General features: G+C 41.4%; 1 protein-coding gene across 6 annotated transcripts in view; it reads right to left on the bottom strand.

The window, feature by feature from the left end:
- The window catches only part of UNC13B (unc-13 homolog B), a 219,894-nt gene that overhangs the window by 57,176 nt on the left and 141,962 nt on the right, over positions 1–20,756 (bottom strand). For all 6 annotated transcript variants that reach the window (XM_083818327.1, XM_083818325.1, XM_083818328.1 and 3 more), the window contains 7 exons: positions 19,890–20,117; positions 19,449–19,590; positions 8,919–9,088; positions 8,028–8,143; positions 5,793–5,956; positions 3,376–3,526; positions 2,372–2,440 (listed from right to left, as the gene is read on the bottom strand). In XM_083818327.1, the coding sequence (XP_083674453.1) occupies positions 2,372–2,440; positions 3,376–3,526; positions 5,793–5,956; positions 8,028–8,143; positions 8,919–9,088; positions 19,449–19,590; positions 19,890–20,117 (1,040 nt within the window). The remainder of the gene's footprint in view (positions 1–2,371; positions 2,441–3,375; positions 3,527–5,792; positions 5,957–8,027; positions 8,144–8,918; positions 9,089–19,448; positions 19,591–19,889; positions 20,118–20,756) is intronic.

A 20,756-nucleotide genomic window follows, 5' to 3' on the forward strand; every position in this document is an offset into this window, starting at 1 on the left:
GTGTGAGCAAGTGAGTGAGTGAGTGTCTTTGCCTCTGTCTCCTTCTGGCACTGAGGGTATTTACCAAAAATCAAGATTTAAACACAAAATGTTAGATGAATGTTGGGGAATGAATGCATGTTCTTGATAAGGACAATAATCAAGATTATTATCTTTATATAACCCTGATGATAATAATCATAATACTGAATAATCCCGATAATAATCAGGAAAATATAATATTATCTATATTGAATACCTATAATATTATCTATCTATGTTTATGTCAGCCAGCAATGAACCAACAGAAAAGAACTACTGACGTGCATACAGAATAACTTCACTTGTTCACAAAACACTTTTCAAAATAATTATGCAGAGTGTGACTTCAAGCTACTCTTGAGATGTTTCTACGCCTTCTCCCCAAGGCCCATCACCCTGCCCTGGGAAGAAAACACTGGTTCAACACTATCTTTTTTACAAATATGGTGTGGATTTTCATTGTTTATTCATTGTTTTCTTTTAAGTGCTTCCAAATAGCTTGAATCAACACAGGGGTGAGGGACTTAATCTGGATAATTTAAACTGCAAATTGTCATATCCTCTCTTGAAAGTTGGAAACTGAAATACCTTTTCCTTCCAGAACTTAACCTGTCCTCCCAGGGTCTTAAAATAATCACTAAGAGGACTCAGACCGCTCCAGACAGTTGCTGTCTAACTACACTGTCAATTAGAAAATATCAAAATTATTGAAAGTGTACAAATCTTTCCTGGTCTTCTACCAAAGATCTTACTTGTTTGTCCAAGGCTTACTTGCATTAGCCACCTGAAAGCAGCTTTTATTGAAGACCAAACAAATAAAAGGCATCACCAGTACAGCTTCCTGTTGCCATGCCCTGATAATTTTCCCTCTGCTACTCAGTGCTCTCTTTGCACCTTCTCTTTTAGGATCACTCATTACACAACATTCCTTTTATCTTCTTCTGCACCTTGCACTTTATGTCCTTTTGCTTGTCTTCCTAATGCACTTCTCTTATTAGTCTACTCACATTCCTCTTTTCTGTATGCTTTACTGTCTTTCAGATAAATGTACCACCCAGGATAGGATCTACTTTTTAATATATAAATAAAAATCAAAGCTCACATTTTGCCACCATATTTCAATTTTTCAATGAATTAGTCACTACTTAAAATGAAGGAACTGAAAAAAAAAAAAAGCCCAGTAACAGACTTGTTATTAAGATTGAGTACTGTGTTCAGTTTTGGGCCCCTCGCTGCAGGAAGGACATGGACGTGCTCGAGCGAGTCCAGAGAAGGGCGACCAAGCTGGTGAGGGGTCTGGAGAACAAGTCTTACGAGGAGCGGCTGAGGGAGCTGGGCTTGTTCAGCCTGGAGAAGAGGAGGCTCAGGGGCGACCTTATCGCTCTCTACAGGTACCTTAAAGGAGGCTGTAAAGAGGTGGGGGTTGGTCTGTTCTCCTACGTGCCTGGCGACAGGACGAGGGGGAATGGGCGAAAGTTGCGCCAGGGGAGTTTTAGGTTGGATGTTAGGAAGTACTTCTTTACCAAAAGGGTTATTAAGCATTGGAACGGGCTGCCCAGGGAGGTGGTGGAGTCACCATCCCTGGAGGTCTTTAAAAGACGTTTAGATGTAGAGCTTAGCGATATGGTTTAGTGGAGTACTTAGTGTTAGGTCGGAGGTTGGACTCGATGATCTTGAGGTCTCTTCCAACCTAGAAATCTGTGATACTGTGATACTGTGATATTATGTTGACTCTGGAGTAGCAAAGAAAGGAACTAGAGGGCCTAAGAAGCCTGGAGGACTAATGCCAACATCTGAAACCTATCCCTTCCCCAATGTGGTGAAGTGTGTGTGTGTATGTGTGTGTGTGTGTCTGTGTGTGCCTGGGGCGGGGGGGGGGGGGGGGGGGGGGGGGGGGGGGGGCGGAGGGAGGGGTCTTCAACCTGAAAGCACATCCTACAGATACAAAGTCAGGAACAGGGATTCGAGTCTGTCAGACCTAAAATAAATGACAACATGGCTGGGGGTCCTCTCAAAGATTTCTCTCACAGAGAAGAACAAGTCTGTTTCCCCTTTGTAGATGATACCTGAAGTAGTAGATAATAATTCAAATAAATTAATCCAATCAGCTTGCATTCCTGTGAGAATATCTGAGATAAGCATAGTTCACAATCCTCAGATTATTTTAGAAGCCTTGAGGAAGTTATATTGGAAGAAAGAACAGGGTTTAAATTCCACCCATGATGAAAACCAAAATATAGTTCCATAAGAGACAAACTAACCAAAAGCTCAGAGACATAAGAAAAATCCAACCAGTGTTTCCCCTCTGCCTATCACAATGCCTGAAAAGATTTTGTTTATTCCCACTCACCCTGTACATTGAGAGATCAATCCGAAGTGAATTATGAAGCTGGTCCAGAAGCTTCACAAATCGTTCTTTCTATTGAGCAAAAAACATACCACATATCATCACTGTCCCATCCGTGTTCACAGTAAGATGCAGAATATCAGAGAACTAGTGACAGATCTCAGGAGAGTGGGAGGAAGCAATACTGATGCATTGTTTTGTGTATTTATTCTTATACTGTAATTACTTCTGAAGTTTGTGTAACATTAGAAGTAGAAGAAAAACATTCCTTTATCACTTTGAAGTAGAGGTAGAACAAAACCCCTCTGATTTCTGCTAACAGTTTGTACCAGCCGTATGTTTAAGAGAAAATATTTATTCAGAAATGAGTAAGGGAACAGTCAGAAAAGAGTCGAATTTGGAGCAATGATACAGCTCAAAGATCTTATGTATCAATTCAATAACAAGCATTGCAGGGTTCTTGTTGCCATTTTCTTGAGGTCAGGTCTCAGCTAGATTCTGGCTTGGCTTTGTGAAAAGACTCCTCCCTCAATGTACGTATTTCTCAGTCTAGCAAAGGAGCTTGAGCTATTCTAGATACTTTTGCAGAATGCTCAACTCCAACACGTTTTATGGAAAACAATTGAACCATTTGTGGGACAGACTTTTTATTTCCCTTTAAGCAGTTGCTGTTTTTAAAAACAAAGTTCTGAAACCATCAGATTACACGGTATATTTTATCAACAGCATCACCATGCAGAATGTAATACAATTCGCTCATTTCCATACCATCTGTGCTCCAGTGCAATTTGAACATGAAGACTAAACATCACAATGCATCACACTGATTAATATCTAAAATGTGTGATGATGACAATAAACCATGCTCTGCTTTGTCTAGTCTAAAAGGGCTTGACGGCTTCCAACTTCTCATGGATATAATGTTCCTTAAACAGAGCAACTTATTTATTCACAGGCAGAAATACCATAGGCAAAATAGAGAAATCCAGTTGTATCACCAAACATACCCCAAAATTGGAGGCTGCAAAGCGGTCTGAAGCAGACACATTTGTGGAGGCAGTTGTGTGCGCATAGTAAGCATTGATATTAGCAAGTAAGGTGCTCATCACAGCTGGCACACCTGGGCACATGTATTTGGAGGAGAGACATGCGAAATGCCTGCAAAAGGACAGTACAGTAAGTCATTTTGGACTCTTCCATGTAGTGTTTCCTGACATGCCTATGGTTTCCACAACACAACGCAGCCAAGTTTCCTACCCCTTTAATAGCCATCCTGCTCTAGGTAGCACCCTCAACAGGTGCAAGTTTTGTCTTCTCCCTTTTAGTAAATCTCCAGCATTTTGCTTCCAGCTTTTCACAAAAGATGACATCTAAACAATACATATGATAGGGAAAAAAAAAAAAAAAGAAAGAAAAAACCTTTTTCTACATTTCTTTCCACGGCATAAAAGAGCTTGTCAACCCAACAATCTGTTGCCAATAGCTTGTGACTTAGGTAATACTCCGGGTCCTGATGCCAATTCCAAGAGCCAAGCCTGGCACACAGAAATCTATATAATTTACTGCTACTTGAGGCAGCCACAGGTTCTGAGGTGACATAAGGCAGCAGGGATTGCAAAGCATTCAAGCACAGCGAGATCACACACTATTATTTCTGTGCTGCACTGATAAGTGACTCCTTAGGGCTAACCCTTCCAGCCTGCAGGAAGCATGCATGCTCATTTGCTTTTTCCCATTTAACTGCTCTCATTAAAGTGCAAGAAACCATCCTGCAGGAAATCTCAAAATTATGCCAGAAGCATTCAGACTTGTGAAATGATTAAACAATCAAAGAAAATCTGTTAGACATAAGGGGAAAAAATAATCAGAGCTTGAGAGGTCTGATATTACAAGACCTGGCAAGTCAAGTTCATTCCAACAGAGAGGAGAATTTGGCAATTTTTAAGCAGTTCTTTCATGCAAGAACCCTCACTGAACTCCCAAACTAAACTTGGGAACTATCTTCTAAATGTAGTTTTCTCCCCAAGGGACTCATCAGACATTAGCTTCTGTGTTCATTAACCTACAAATAATCATAACCAAAAAAGCCACAGTGAGACAATTTCAGAGAAACACACAAATCAGTATTTCAGATAAACATGATAACTATGCCACAATGTTAACTTGCTGGCTACATGATACCAATTGCTCTTTTAGGCACTCACTGTAAATGACAGACACATAAAATGGGTTTGTCTATCTTGAAGAAGAGAAAGTGTAAGGTGTGAGGATCTAATCAATGTCTGTACTACTTAAATGGGGGGGGGGGGGGGGGGGGGTCAGCAAGAGGATTGAGCCAGGCAAAAATCCTTTCAGAGGGATGAAAAAAAGAAGCAACAATATGTAGCAGTTACGGTATAGGAAATTCCACACAAGATTTTCTAACTTGGTTTTCAACTTGGAATTTCTCCTCCAAAATAATACAAGCCAAGAGGAGGAGCCCAGAGTAATGGTGGATCTCCCTCCTCAGAGAATTTCAAGGAACTGAAAGAGGCTCTTAGCAGTCTCGTCCAACTTCCAAATTAGCCTTGCTGTGAGCCAGGACTATACCTCCAGAAGTACTTTCCAATTGCTTTCCATCTCGGCTTAAATTAGCAGGCAGAAAAAAGTGTTTGCAAGATGCCATAATTACACATCATAACTCATCCGAGGACCCAAACACCCAAAGCTTTCAGGTTCAGTAGTGAACTTTTTCATGTTAGTTTGCTGTATTTAATACTGTGTTTAAAATAAGAAATGAGCTAAGCACAGCATTACTAGTCCTTAAGCAGAATGGCTAATCCCAAATCCAACTAAAAGTACAGTGACAAGAAAAATGCTCTTGACGATCAAGAAATGCATGAGCCTAGATCCAAACAGGACAAATTAGTGCTCCGTTACTCAAGCTTCCTGTAAATCCCTCCAGCAGTACCTGGGAAAACAGTGATTTCTCAGGACTGTATCAATTGCCACAACAAACCTGTAGGACAAACAGTTTCACAAAATCTCTTCCCTTCTCACGTCATCAAAAAACTTCAGTGGGATCCTTTTTAATAACAGATTTTTCAAATAGAGATTTTAGACTCTTAAAACAAGAATAAGCTATCAACAATAAAGTACGGTCATTTACACTCACAAAGTTGGTGTAATTCTTTAGAATTAGTTTTAAAGGTAAAGGCAAACTGCCCAGATGGAGCCTAAAGTCCGGCACTTTGTCAGACAATAACTTCTTGACTTTGAGGAATCTGTGACTGAGACATGCAGTCACTTTCTGCTCACAGTAAGCCCCTTAAGGAGTAGCTGTTCATGTCAATAGTATTCCATTACCAAGACATTTCATCTTAACAGTCACATCAATTAGATGCAATGAATATCTGCACTAAAGACAACACCAAATGCATCTTACGTCATGGCCTGGTATATTGATTCAATGCCGTAACGCATTGCAAATTCATCCACAATCTCTTGAGCTGTCTCATCAAAATACACCTTCCAGGCATCATCTCCTTTGGCATCAGGGATCTTCACCACTCCACTCCCTTGCACATCTGTGAGATGGTGAAAGAGGTTCTGAAATACAAAACAGGAAAGAAATTATATGCAAAGCTGCTGAAGCTGCCAAGTGAGTTTCATGACCAGCTTGGAATTGCCAAGGAGGCGGCACTAACACACATTTCTTTGCTCTCCTCCCTCTTGCCTTCTCCCTACCCAGTATGTATTTTTGTGCTTTGACTTGCTTTTCTTCTCGCATGCTCCCAGCTGAATTTTTCCACACACATACCTACAATTTTAACCACCCAACATTGTGAATGATGCAGAGGAGTGCTTCAATGCAGTGAAGTCAGACTAATTAGTTTCCTGAAACCTACACACTTCTGTCCTCAAAGGATTGACTTAACATGGACAAGCTATTTAAGCCAGCTGAGGTAACAGCCCTGTATCAGCTTTGTAATTATTATTATACAGTGGAACAGTCCAAATCTTTTTTTTTTTTTTTTAAAGGACATCCTTAAAATCACCATTAACAACTGGACACTTGCATTATTGTTCATCATAACCTTTTGCTTTATCTAACACTGGAAAGCCTTTCAAGCTATTATTGCTGTGCAGAAATTGCAATTCAGTTCAGTGGGTTTCTCAGTAGTCCTCAAATTTATGTCACTTACAGATTTCATCAGCTTTTCAGACAGCTGGCTCCTGGTAGTAAGGGATGCAAAAGTCTAATGATCTAATTAGGAGCTAGGAGACACTGCTTTACACTACTATTTTTCCTCATTAAATTATTCTAGCTGTAAATCATCTTCATTTTATGATGTACCAATGAAAGAAGGTGATACTTTATAAGAGACATACTTGCAAAAATGAGGGGAAGCAAGTGATCACGCATCGGAAGGATAAAAATGAAATGGATTACCAAGCAGAAGCAGTCACTGAATTGAAAAACAGCAAAAACTGTATATTGAAGAACACAACACAGCCTACTAAAAGAAACTGATCACTTAAGCTTAGTCTGTCTCTTTCCTGGTAAGGCCAAAAGACACTGCAGGGATCATCAAACCCATTGTCTGGAAAAAAATGTTGTTCCTGTAGCTGAACATTCGTCCCTGTGACACATCTGTCCTTTTCTAATCTGAATTTGCTTAAACTTCACTGGACCTTGTGATATTCTTATTTATAAGGTGAAAGAGGCTATTGCTACTCTTCCTTATTCAGGCACTTAGAGACTAATCCTGTCACATGCCTTCTGCTTGATAAAATAGACTGGGCACCACGAATCACTCAGACATTTTCATAAGTCTTCTCTGAATTTCTCCCAACTTCTACAGCTCTGCCTGCCCATCTTAGTCCATCTTGAGATAGATCAGTACCCAGCAACCACAGCTTATCTTCCGTTCCCTAATAATTGTTCATAGTTACACACCAGTGGTACTAGGAATTTATACCAACAATATCTGCACTGCTCAAAGGCCAGATTCAAAACCCTATCCCAAACAGAATTTACTCAAAAAGCAGCTAAGGTAGAAAATGTAACTTTTCATATTATAGCCCGCCATGCATCACAGACCAACTGTCCAGGTGGAAACTGCAATGATATAACTGCCTCTTCCTGCAAGCAATACACAAGCAGTTCTGTTCACAATGTTCAAAGACAAGTAGCAGGAAAAAATACAGCATCTCCCGTGGAAATGCTGCATATCTGGGATCCCAAAAGGAATGTGCAATGTTTAATTCTGAACCAGATCTGGGCTGGAGTTTGACATTTAAAAGGCTTTCCCTAAAGAAAGACACAGGTATAGTACATACTGAACACATCAGCTAAGGAAATTCCGAAGTTTCTTCATGTTATACTAGTGGGGGCTATGAGTTGGACCACTGTCTGATCACTGCCTGACAGCAGCACAGCTGTGGCAGTGGGACAGACTGAGCCAGCCAGCATTCAGCATAGCGGGGTGCCTAAAGCCTTCCTGGCCTTCTGTACAAACGCAGGTCTGATGATTCAGTGACTTTCCAGGCCTGTGAAGCAGGGAAAAGAAGGCTCACCTAGGGCAAGAAGGAACATTCTAAGGAAACAGAGGTCAGAAAATTGCTGCTTTGACAGAAATGAGGAACATCACAATGAATGAGCTGAACTGCTCCTTACCTCATGAAGGCAAGTGTACTGAATGTGATATGGAGCCACTTTCTCCTCGCCTTTGATCTCCACATTAATTTGTAGACGGATAGCCCCAGACACCGCAGACTTATCTGTTCTTTTCTCTAGAAGGAAAAACCATCAACAATTACATGCATTTTTCACATTCAGAGCACAGTCATCTTTGGTGTGGCAACTCTATAACAGAAACTGCTGGAAGCTCAGGCTGAATTTATGGTTAATATTACTGTGGAGAAAACTTTCTAACTTTTTTCTTTCAAAACATTAAAAACTAAGTAGATATCAGCAAATCACTGACATACACTCTAGATATGACACATCTAGCTAGAACTACATACACTTCTTTACAAATAAGCCAGCCCTTCTGAGAGCACATGCTACAGGGTCCCTGAGCTTCGATCCAGTCAGCTGAACTAGAACCACCAAGGAATGTACTGCAAACCTCTCTAGACAAAGACTCAAATGACAGCAAGCAAGGGAGTTCAGTATATCACACGCACAGCCAAGACAAGGTTTTACCAAGGCCACTTAGGAAATGCCAGTATGTCAGGAAGATGTTGCTCAGATCCGTTTTCTAACGATACAGCTGACTGATGTGAAATTTGTTCCTTACTTCCAGCCCTGCTCCAAGCATTTACCCATTCTACTTTCCAGTGCCTAACAACAGAAAAAAACATCACTGTTCTGACAGGCTATACTACTGAACTTCATTTTAACTGGGACAAAAGCCTTGCAGCTGCTCTGCAGCATCATCATGCCCCTTAAAATCACCTAGTCAAGCAGGCTTTTTTTTTGTCCTTTCTTGCAAACTGCCCAGATAGTTCTCACATGTTCCCAAACTAATACATGACATGTTTTCAGTCCCAAAGCACCACTCACCAAGGTTGTACCACACATCCATTTCACCACTCAGCGTACGGACTTCAATGATTGTCTGTCCCAGGAAATCATCCGACTCACGCTTCAGCCTCTGTTTGACACGAGACTTGATGTCGTCGTCTTCATCCCACACTCGCACCTTGATCCGGTCAGAGGAATTATGGCACTCACTGAGAACAAGACAAATATAATACTGAAGAGCTCATAATGTAGCTGACATTTCTACACTAAACGCTTTACATTCCCTTTGACCTGCCTGCCTAACAACAGAGCAATGCATAAACAAGATATAAACAAACAATTATTTTATTTAAAAGCATAGAATCTGATAGGAACCATACAACATTTTTTTGGTGAACTCTAAATGCTCCTGTGACGTGTTAGATACTGCACTTCAGATGCACACTGAAGGAGAGCGCGCTGACCGCAGCCGCCAACTTCAGACTTGCTACGTGGCTGTGACTCCTCTGCTCTTCCTCACTCTCAGGAGCAACTCCCCGAACTGGGGGATTTTTTTCACTGTTGCTGTTTTTCCTGTGAAGCTTGCAAAAGCTGGATGATAGCTAGGCTGGTAAACTCAGCCTGCACACCCCCAAAGAAACACTGATAAGCATCACATTGTTTTCTGATAGCCCTCCCCATACATGATCTCACATTGGGCTGTATGTGTTGAAGGCTACTTCTGTTTACACACGTGCAGTATCTAGGACAGCATGGTCAACACCGATGACAAACACTTTTCATGCTCTTTTTTAATAAAAAAGATAAATAGCCCAGGTGAAGGTAGTTCTCTTACTTCAGAACAGTCACAAAGCAGTAGTGTGTTAATGTACACTACACTATATTCAGATGATACAAACATTACCTGTGCGTGGGATGAAAGGGTGGGATACATGAGTTGCAAAGTTGGTATTTAATTACTGGAATTGATTTTGCCTATTATTCACAGCTGAGACTGATACTTTCCCCGTGTCTTAGGCAGATCAGTAAAGACATTTCCATTAAAAAAAGCATTTTACAGTTTGCTGAACCTGCACCATTCAGCCTAATGCACAGGCAGAATTTGCAGCCCCCTCTCTTTGTAGGTGCTCATACACCTTTTGTAGACACAAACAGGCTCCTGGACGTCAGAAGTGGGTAAAAAGACCTTATAATAAAAACTCTGCTCATTTACAGGGCATGCAATACAATAAAGCAATTTGAATGCTCACATGAGACCATGACAAGGGTGATTTACTCACCATAACCACTACAAATGTCTGCCCTCAAGGAAATAAAACCTATGAAAACAGGCAACTTCTGCTGAAGGCCTGTTTTCCAGCCTTTTAAACATTAACATGCTGCATCTGTTGCTAAGCAACAGGGAGAAGGAAGAAATGGGTCAGAAGAGATCTGTTAAGCCCGGTCAATAGGATATGGCAGTGACTGGTATTTGCATGCTCCTTACCAAGAAATCATTTGAGGTCTTATTGCCACTATTGTGATCCAGGACTGCCTAACAGACAACCCTGCAGCTTCTAGTGATTTTTCTAGCGAAGAGGGATATCTGGGAATTACTATTGTGAAAGTTAGGAGTAATTTTGATCAGTTTTGATCAATTTTGGCAGTTTTGATCACTGGCAGAAAGCATCCTTGTTTCCTTCCTTCTCTGTGCAATCAAAGCTGTATTTAGAGATCAGAAGAAAGAAGGTTCAATGTTTCTCCCTTTCTTCCTCCTCAACTTCAAGGATGTTCTCCTTTGAAAAAAAAAAAAAAATGCAGCAACTGTTCACAAGCAGGGAATGCTTGGATTTCTGCTTTCTGTAGCTCTCTAGTTTATCTGAGTGCATACCGGCAACACAGCATAAGCACATGAAAGAAATCCTCTGTTCCTGACACAGTACACTAATGTACATCCTGGCAGTACCATAGAGGTTCAGAAGGACACATGTGCCTAAAAACACAGATCAGTACACAGTGGCATTTACAAAGCACCAACAAGTTAACCCCTGACTTCTTCAGACCTCACCTTCTGGCACTGCAGTTTTTTGTTAAGACAGCTTTGATCTTACTTTTCTTTGCTACCAATGTTCAAAAACTTGCTCTTTCCTTTAGGAAAACATTTACTGTTTAGACCTAAATCTACTTTAGGTTCCACATGCATTGTCCCACACTCCCCAAGTGGCTATCATCCTTCACTTGGGCTGCAGCAGCATAACTCACTGCTAAGTGCCACAGAAAACTTTGCAGTAGCATTTGCTTAGCTACTGGAACTTCTACTTTACCACACTTCTCTCTGTTGTTTTTAAGAGACCAGTCAATTCGTATTCCTCATGCTGCTCCCATGCCAGAGAGAGCGCCTTATCACTCGCTTACAGCAACTGAAAGACTTGGGCTGGTGGCTTACCTATAAAACATCTCCATCTAAGTCTGTGGGAACCACAGTCCTTGCTTTCAGTGAAAGAAGACAGTTGAGTCAACAACAGTTCACCTTCTAGAGCACACCTCAAAACAGAACCACAAATATTGGCCTACTTGAGCTTAACTGCTAACAGGCTTTCTAGCTAATAAAAATAGCATCTGATTAGTGACAGCATCCTGGCTCCATAAGACTGTGGCTACACATTCTGCTGCTAGAAACTTTCCCCTTCATTACTATAGGAGCTGGCAAGTTTCTAAAGATGCCTGCCCTACTTCTTGCTACATTTTTGTGAAGAGTGGTTTCCTAACAATGTGTGCATACATGTGTCTGCCCAGTCTGCCACACAGCTGAGCTCCACAGCTTTCCCAAGAGGACGCAAAGAAGAAACTCTTTGAGACCTTGTCATAGGGAAGAAACTATCAAACGTGTTCATGCCCATTTCATAGTGTGAGGAGCTGGAAACCAGGTTCTCTTTGTTGCATGACTCAGAAAATGACTTTTTCTTTTGTATCTACGTTCTTCTGATGTTTGCAGTCGTGCCATTTTACGTTAAAAAAAGTTACTTTGATACTTCATGGTGTCAAAGAAACATTTTCAGGAAACAGCACACTAAATCTGCAAGAAAAAATTAAAATTGTGAATTTATTTCCATTAAGTTTTCCTACCTAAAGCCAGTGGTTGCAGGAGCAGTGGAACCAGCAGAGTCTGGTTCTACTGACTTGCTCCCTATCCCACACTCTATCTCCAGCTCTTCTACCACATTCCCCCTTGGCCTTCCCCAGCCTCAAACATATCCCCCCTGTGCTGTCAGTGCTCTGACATCTTCCCATGCCCAGCTATCAACTGGGCTGAGGGGAAACAACACAAAGTTGCTGTTACTTCTGATGCCTGTGCACAGTGCCATGCTGATACATGCACACTAATCAGTATATTGGTGGCTAAACATAAAAGGCAACTCCAGAATGTACATTATAGTCTACCACAATGAAGTTAATAATTTGTATCCCTCTAATCTAGCTGAAACTTCTAACAATCACTTTCTATGTTTTTTAATAGCTTTGAGACCTCTGCCTGTCTATGAATGTTGGCCCAAACTCGCTAAGAAGCTGTCAGAGGTCTGGGACAGAGTAAGGCATGTGCATCCTGTCCTCCAAAAAAGCAGGCAGAAAGTAAAAGAAACATCTAAAAATGATCCTAATATTTTCAAGTCAGTGATTTGTACTCTGATGTGGAGAAAAAAAAGACATTTGTGCTGAATTGGTTAATCAGTTGTTGCAGGATTCTTACTTAACCTCCCACTGCTGGAATGCTAGAGGGACATGGCAACCCTCATGAGGGTACAGCAACCTCGAAGGTTTGCAAGGTTCTATCAGAAGACATACAAAGTTTACACCCATAAAACTCTGTCCAGCAGTTTACAAAACAAACAAACAAAAAATAAAAAAATAAGGATAATAAGTTTAGAGCACAGTGAGTGCCAAAATAAAAAGCTGTATCCTTCTGACACCACTAGTTCGTATTGGAGAATCTACAGTCATGAAGAGAGAGAGTCTGGTAAATACCCATAAGGGTTTTTTAATGCCCATTTGTGTCACATCATAGTGGATTTATGTGGCAAGGGTTTGGTAGCAGGGGGCTGCAGAGGTGGCTTCTGTGAGAAGAATCCAGATGATTCTTCTTATCCATGTCAGATAAGGGCCTGTTTCAGCAGGCTCCAGAGACCTGGCCGCTGCCCAGAGCCAAGCCAATAAGCAATGTTTTTTTGTGCCTCTGGGTGAGCAGATTTAAGAAAGAGAAAAAAAAAACCTGCTGTGCAACAGCAGCTGGGAAAGTGAGGAGCGAGAACCAGCTCTGCAGCCCCCCAGGTGAGTGCAGCAGGAGGCAGGAGGTGCTCCAGGCAGGCAGCAGCAGTTCCCCTGCGGCCTGTGGAGAGGCCCCTGGTGGAGCAGGCTGTCCCCCTGCAGCCCACGGGTCCCACACGGAGCAGATCTCCACGCTGCAGCCCGTGGAGGAGCCCCCGGTGGAGCAGGTGGATGTGGCCTGGAGGAGGCTGCGGCCCACGGAGAGCCCCCGCAGGAGCAGGCCCCGGGCCGGAGCTGCAGCCCGTGGAGAGGAGCCCACGCAGGAGCAGGGGGTCTGGGGGGAGCTGCCGCCCGTGGGGGACCCGTGCTGGAGCAGTTTGCTCCTGGGGGATGGACCCCGTGGTACGGAGCCGTGTGGGAGCAGTTCTTGAAGAGCTGCTGCCTGTGGGCAGCCCCCGCAGGCTCAGTTCGGGAAGGACGGCATCCCGTGGGAGGGACCCCGCGTGGAGCAGGGGCAGAGAGGGACCGGGAAGGAGCGGCGGAGACCGCAGCCCCCATTGCCCCCTGCATTGCTTGGGGGGAGGAGGTGGAAGAGGGTGGAAGGGGGGAAGGTGTTTTTAGTTTCTTTTGTTTCTCACTTCTCTAGCTTGTTAGTAACAGACAATAAATTTTACTAATCTCCTTACACTGAGTCTGTTTTGCCCATCAGGATAATTGGTGAGTGATCTCCCTGCCCTTATCTCAACCCCTGAGCCCTTTCCATCATATTTTCTTCCCCCTTTTCCTGTGAGGAGGGGGAGTGAGAGAGCCGTTGTGGTGGAGCTTGGCTGCCCATCTCAGTAAAACCACCACACACATCCGCATGGATATTTCTTTCCAATCAACTTCTCATCTCAAGAAAGGTGTTATCAGCACGTTAACCCTGCAGGATACACCCAGACCTCAGTTTCACTCCGTTAATACTACCTTCAGACTTAGATTGTCCATCTCTAAAATGCACTGCATAGATTAGAGAGGTAAGAAGCCAACACAACCCTATCATCCAACACACCCATTTCACATGAAGATGTTTTCTTAAACTATGTTGTTTTCTCATATCTTCTGCCTGAAGAACAGGAGAGCCCAGAGGCCCCAGTGCAATCATGACTCTACTGTGTGCTTGGCAACTTACAGAGAGGAAGACAGCCCCTGCTTTGTAGAGCTGACAGGTTAATAAAGACAAAAAGCAAGAAGCAGACATAGCAAGAACAAACGACTTAAGTGAGGGAGCAGAGGTATCAACAACATTTTGCAGATTTAAAAGTAGGTCAAGTCAAGCCCAGATTTAAGTAGTTTCGTTGTGCTTTGATATTAAAAAAATATTTATGGTTCAAAGAGTCTAGTGAATATTTATATAGCCATGTTCTATGAGCAGTTTCCCTTCTGCACAATTGCAGATGCAGCCCTCAAGAAGGGCCTGTAAAGTTTCACAGTCTTGTGCAGAGAATATTTTATGCAGTGGTAGAGGACAGACAAAAAGGGCAGAGCAGCTTGCAGAAGTAGGGGATGAGAGTGCAGGAGGTGGGAAAATGCACAGGACAGAAGAACAGATCAGCAGGACTTCAGGACCTGAGAACATTTTAGCTTCTGAGGAGCAAAGTGCCAAAAAAAAAAAAAAATGGTTTTCTGGAAAATCAGAAAGAGTAGTTACAGTAACGAGTATGAGAAGCCCAACAAAGAGTTGTAACTATATACACTTCAGGAAATACACTTCAGGAAATGGTCTGGCTGAAAAAGCAGGAAGATTTGGGTGTGGTTCAAATGAAAGTGTCTAGAAATGGCAGCATCCAACTGGGAGGTCTGCTGTGGCCAGCCTCAATGGGAATAGATGACAAAACTTTGCAGGACAGATGAATTTTTAAACGATACCAAGGCTCTTCAGTTAGGGAATAAAAAAAAAAAGACAGCAAAAAAATACACTGAAAGCAAAGTCAGAGTGGTAAGAGAACAAGGCTAAAATCCTTAGCAGTTTATAAGTTAAGTGCAACAGCACAAGAATATGCCTTGAGATCCAGCTGTTGCTGTCTAAGAACAAAGAAATGAATTTTCTGTTCTTAGTTGCATGAAGCTCGTTTCTTAGGGGAACAAGTACAATCATTTTGCCGTTACCCAATGCTACAACACTGACTGCACAAATTAATCATGCGGCTCTCCTAACTACAAAGAGCAGATAAAGTGATTCTGAGCGTTACATCCTTAGCTGTATTAACTCAGCTTCCCAAAAGATGCTTGCCACGAGGCATCAACTTTAATTCAAATATAAATTTCACATTGGTCACTGAGCAGGGAAACAAGCAGGATTTCATCAGAGTGCCATTTTGAGCATCTGCAGTACCTAGAGAATAAAGAAAGCAAGACAAGCAAATGGTCCCTGCCATACAATGAACAGAGGAGGCTGAGGTTTCAGAGTTCCAGTAACATTTATAAACATGGTGGTCTCCAAAGGTAAAGACTAAAAAACAACACTGAAACAATCTCATATAACCACAGAGATTACTGAAAGATGCTGAGCTTGATAACAAGCTCAGCAGGTGAAAGGAAAATTGAGCAACCAAATGGAACCTTTTGGGTGACAACGCAGTGGTTAGCTATGCAATTGCACCATTCCCAATGGATTAACAGGAATGTATATCATCTGTGGCTCTGCACGTCCTAGTAAAATATTGGTTATCTGCTAGCAGGAGGCACCGCATTACTTTAACTGAGTTAGTCTTCTGTAGTAAGAGAACAAACGTGCCTCTTGCAAACTGCCCACTGACAGTGCAATCTGTTCCAGGCAATGATTTCACACCCACCATTAATGTGCACAGATATATTCAGACAATACAACTTTAAGGGGATTTTACTTTAAAATGAGGGAGTCATTTTGTGCCTAAGCCAAGAAACCTAGCAAAACCCTGTTTGCATCCAGTAGCTTCTAGTGCTCGTCATTTAAGACTGCAGTCCTTCCTAAAAAAAAAGCTGGTATGGACAACAAATCTCTAGCCGAGCCCACAATTCTTCTATTAAAATGGAACTCTTAAAACCTGTCTACCATTGTAACTTGTTCAAATGGATGCTCAGCTTCAGCCTTTACAAAAAAAGAGAGATTACTAGAAAGCCACTATTTTCTACCTATCGTCTAAATTATGTCTAAATGGAGAATTAAAACCTTGTCTTAATTGCACTGAAGATTGCAAAAATATCTTCCCTCTCACATTACTGGGCTGTTTCCTAGGGAAATGAGTGCATAGGAAATTTCTTTTCAAAGGTTCTGCATTTCAACGCACTTTGTGAAAAATTACCAGCTAGATGGAGAAGAGATCTCCAAACTAGCTACCATCCTTAGAAAGTCGGCAGCCACCTGTCTCTTATGTACCCATTGACCCAGACAACGCAGAACCAATTGAATATAGGACACACATTGCTTTCTGTCCAGAGCTGAGGGCAAGAGAGGCTGAGGGCACAGAAGATAAGTCTACAGGGCAAATGAAGAAGGATACCTATTAGCCTGCTCAATATAGCTATAAGGAAAGGGATCTGGGATTATAACAAAACAGGAATGGAATGTAAAGCCAAGGGAAGCACAATTCATTAGTGCTTGCTGACACATTTATTTTTATTTTTATTTTTTATTTCAGCAATGTCTGGAGTCCCCTATCAAGCTTCATCCTGCCAGGCACCATATATGGGGAGTCTTTGCATCAAGCCTGCAACACTTCGAACTGAGCAGAAAGATCAGCTCCTTGTATTTTCATAGGTCTTCAAACTTCAACGAAAGACAAATTCTCTGTAACATATTTCCTAAAGGTACGGATGAAAATATACAAAAAGATGATTTTCAGAAAGAAACAAGACACCTGCTTGGTGATGAACATGCTCCAAGAACTGGTCATTAATCTAAGCAGAAGCCCAAGGGACATAGCCTACTAATGACCTAAATAGTGCTTATAATGAAAACCCAAAGTCTTTTCAACCTTGTCTTTTCTAAAATACAGTTCTAAATTTAGACTTCCAAATGGGGTCAAAACTACCACAACATCTCCTTAAATATGGCTTTAAGTTAATGTACTTTTCCTTCCACCACTGTAAATAAGCACAAAGAAGCTATTTCAAATAGTTATTGCAGCCTTAAAATTTTTAAAACTTGTTTAAGCTGCTTTTAATAAACTTTACTGAGTCTGTGGAAATTATTGTATTGCTCAGCTGTATGCAATCTGCCTCAGCTTATGTCATGGATTACAATAGCACTACGACAACTGATACACACAGGTTTTTGATTCCATAACCAACTTTTGAAAAGATGGTGGAATTGTGATCCCATAAAAGACACTGGGGACCTAATGAACACCAGCTGCAAACAAATCTGTCCAACAAGACAAGCAGTAGAGGAACAGCAATTAATAACCTATACATTACTGACCTGACCTCTCTCTACTTGTGTATCTTACACCCACTGAAATATTTTAGTGTTCTGAACATCAGATTTTTCATGTGTCTGCTGTTAGGTAGGCTTTTAATAACTACCAGCACATCTTTCTCCCACTGTAACAAGTTAACTTTAAATAATAAACACATGCACCCTCAACCCTCAAAACTGAGCACCTCAGTTGTCCTGGCAATCTCTTGTAAAAAAGCTTGGTAAGTAATGGGTATTGCTGTCACGCATATGTGGATTTAACTTTCCATTGGATTATGGAGGGTAGAAGATTTCAGCAATTTTAAGAGTAGTAAGCTCTAAGAAAATGACCCATACACGGGGAGAAAAAACAAAAAAAAGGCACGTAAAAAGACTGGCACTGCACACACTTCTAAATGACTCTCCTCATCCAGCATATGTTGAGCTTTGACATCAACCAATAAAACAACACATGGATGCCAGTACTGAGTGATCTCCCGCATTTGATCTGGATACAGTCCTCATTTCATTTACCTCTTCCTGCTATTCCAAGGCAATTAAAGCAACCACCTAGACACAGATAAGATTCAAAGTAGCATCAACTCGAATGCCCAGCAGCATATTATCTGCTGAATCATAGACACAGATAAAATCTAAACAGCAGCGCTGTTAAAACTGTGACATTTATCACGTTGTGCTATCTATCTTTAAACATAGTATTTGTTGAAGCTCCTAAAATTAGAAGGGAACACACTGCAAATACCATGGTAACTACTTGGCATGGTAAATCAAGGTCCTTAAGGCTCCCACAGACTTGCTGCTATTGTGACTAGAGTTAACCAAATGGCATCTAACCATACTTACTACTTACCAAGAAGTTCCATTACTTTGGATTAAAGTAAGAATAAACTTAATAAATAAATAAAAGCCCAAGAGCTTACTCTCTCAAAATAGCACTGAGATATTTCTGATGTTAATGAGGATCTCAAAACTACTTTAAAATAATTTTGTTTGGACTGTGCATTTTAAAGACAAAGTTAGATTGATATAAGCTTGATTTTAATATATAATTTCAGCTTGCAGAGAGCTCACTTCAAGCAGTTTAGGGAAAAACAAGGAGGGGGAAAAAAAGAGAAGAAATAAAGATGTCTGGGGTTGAAAGAGATCATCCAGAATCTTCAGAAACTACTTACCCAGTAGATTTCACATCTCCCTTTTCTGTTGTATTGTGTTCAATGATAAACTGAGGATAGTGTTTACTTATTCAATAAAAGCAGGATGGAATAATACATTCTTCAGTCTTTTGAGCATATTTGATACTTTAAAAAAAAATGTGCCTCCAGCCTTTCTTTTCAATTCAGACATGGATACATCGCTCATCTTGAAAGCAGATAATCCCTCAAGTTATTGTTACACTGATTTTCCTGAACTAAAGGGAGAGATGGTAGTGTTGCAGACAAGTGACAAACAAATAGCTACCTTTAACCTTTGTTGGTCAAACACCAATAGTAAGTCACAGCAGCAGGTCACAGAAAGTTTGCTCAGCCTTTTATACAAACTTCACTCTTTTATATTCCAAAGAATTTTGAAACTACTTCTATTATACAGGAAAAAAAGTCACCAAATTAAAGATGTTCCTTTCTTTATCTTTCTCTAGAAACATTAATGTAAGAATGCTCACAGAGCAGACAATTTATCTATACAAAAGCAAGAAAGATGAAGCGGACAAGTGTGCACTATGTACATTATTACAGACATCAACCCTCCAGAACACAACGCCAAGCAGAAATGAAACCTTCATACATTACAGGCAGTGTGGGAATGCATAGTGACAAAGACGGCATAACTGTCAAAGTAAAGATCATATAAACAGGCAAAACAGGGGTTAGAGTCCTTGTAAGAGTACTTACAAATAAAACTTCTCTTCCCAAACAGGGTTAAGATTCCCAAAAATTGTTTTTGTCCTCTTCTTTGTTTTACCAACTTGAACAGTTACATATGGATCGCTGGAACCAGTCTTGTCTTTGGCTTGCAGACCCTGAGCACACATCACTGGAAACAAAAAAGAAGGGTTATCACCATTTGCCAATAATACTGTGTCCACACACCACATGAAGCAGCAAATCAGCCTGGCAAATCAGCCTGGCCAAAGAAAGAGGAATATCACTCAGAGTTTTTCTGATGAGCCTCATCTCACGGTACATTACAACACCTGGGGCAGGAGCATCTCCACTTGCTACCTGTACTCCAAGAAGAGAAGGGGAAGTCTGCTCTTTCTAGCTTCACACCAACTCTTCCTTACCTTATGGCCCCAAGCAAGAATGATGGAACCTGTGCCTCCCTTCACTCACCTGTGATCGTGATCTTTGCTGACCATTTTGAGGTGCCATCAAGAACGCTCTGCTTCACCGTCTTCATCTGCTGGGCATGTGTCAATTTGCTCTCACAGAACACATCTCTAATCAAGTCAAAGATCTCTGGCTTGTTTCGCTCACGGATTTTCATACGATCTTTCATGGCCATGATGAAATTCTGGGTTCTGTCTTCAGCTCCATGCTTTGAGCTCTTCTCTGCTGCTCCTGTGCATCAGGAAGTAAACAACGCTCATCAGAAACAGGCAAACACACCAAGTCATGCTTCACTGAATAGATGGCAGGATCAAAGCCATGAGTTACCCTCCACATGATGCCTCTTACTATCGACGTTTACAGTCAGACCCTCCATTTCAACATACATGAAAGAAAACTTGGACCACATACAGCTGGGAGGAGATAATGGAAGGGGAATGTCCATATTCTTCTACAATCTAGGATGAGATCGCTCTCCTGAAAACAGGCTCAAGTCAAACACCATTGCAGTTGAGAAAGATCCAGAAATGAAGTTCACTGTAACAGCAGACATCAGCATGCCCCCTCTTCTCATCATTTTGCTTTAACAGAGGCCTCTGATCACTTGCATACCTCTTACAAATTTTAAAAGTTGATTACGAGATAAGAATGCTCCCACAATCAACTATTCCCTATTCAATTCTGACAGCCGTGTTTGCTGTCAGAACTCAACCACAGACTGTTGTGTCAGATGTGAGGAATGAGTTAATAAAACCACTGATGTGAGCTAACAGGGCAGAAATGAAAGGGTGTGAAATGAAATACAGGACTCAGACTACACACCATCTTTCTACACGCAGTCTGCATTTAAGGGATTTCAAGTTATGACCT

Source organism: Anser anser (assembly GCF_964211835.1).
Source record: "Anser anser genome assembly, chromosome: Z".
In the NCBI taxonomy this organism is placed as follows: Eukaryota; Metazoa; Chordata; class Aves; order Anseriformes; family Anatidae; genus Anser; species Anser anser.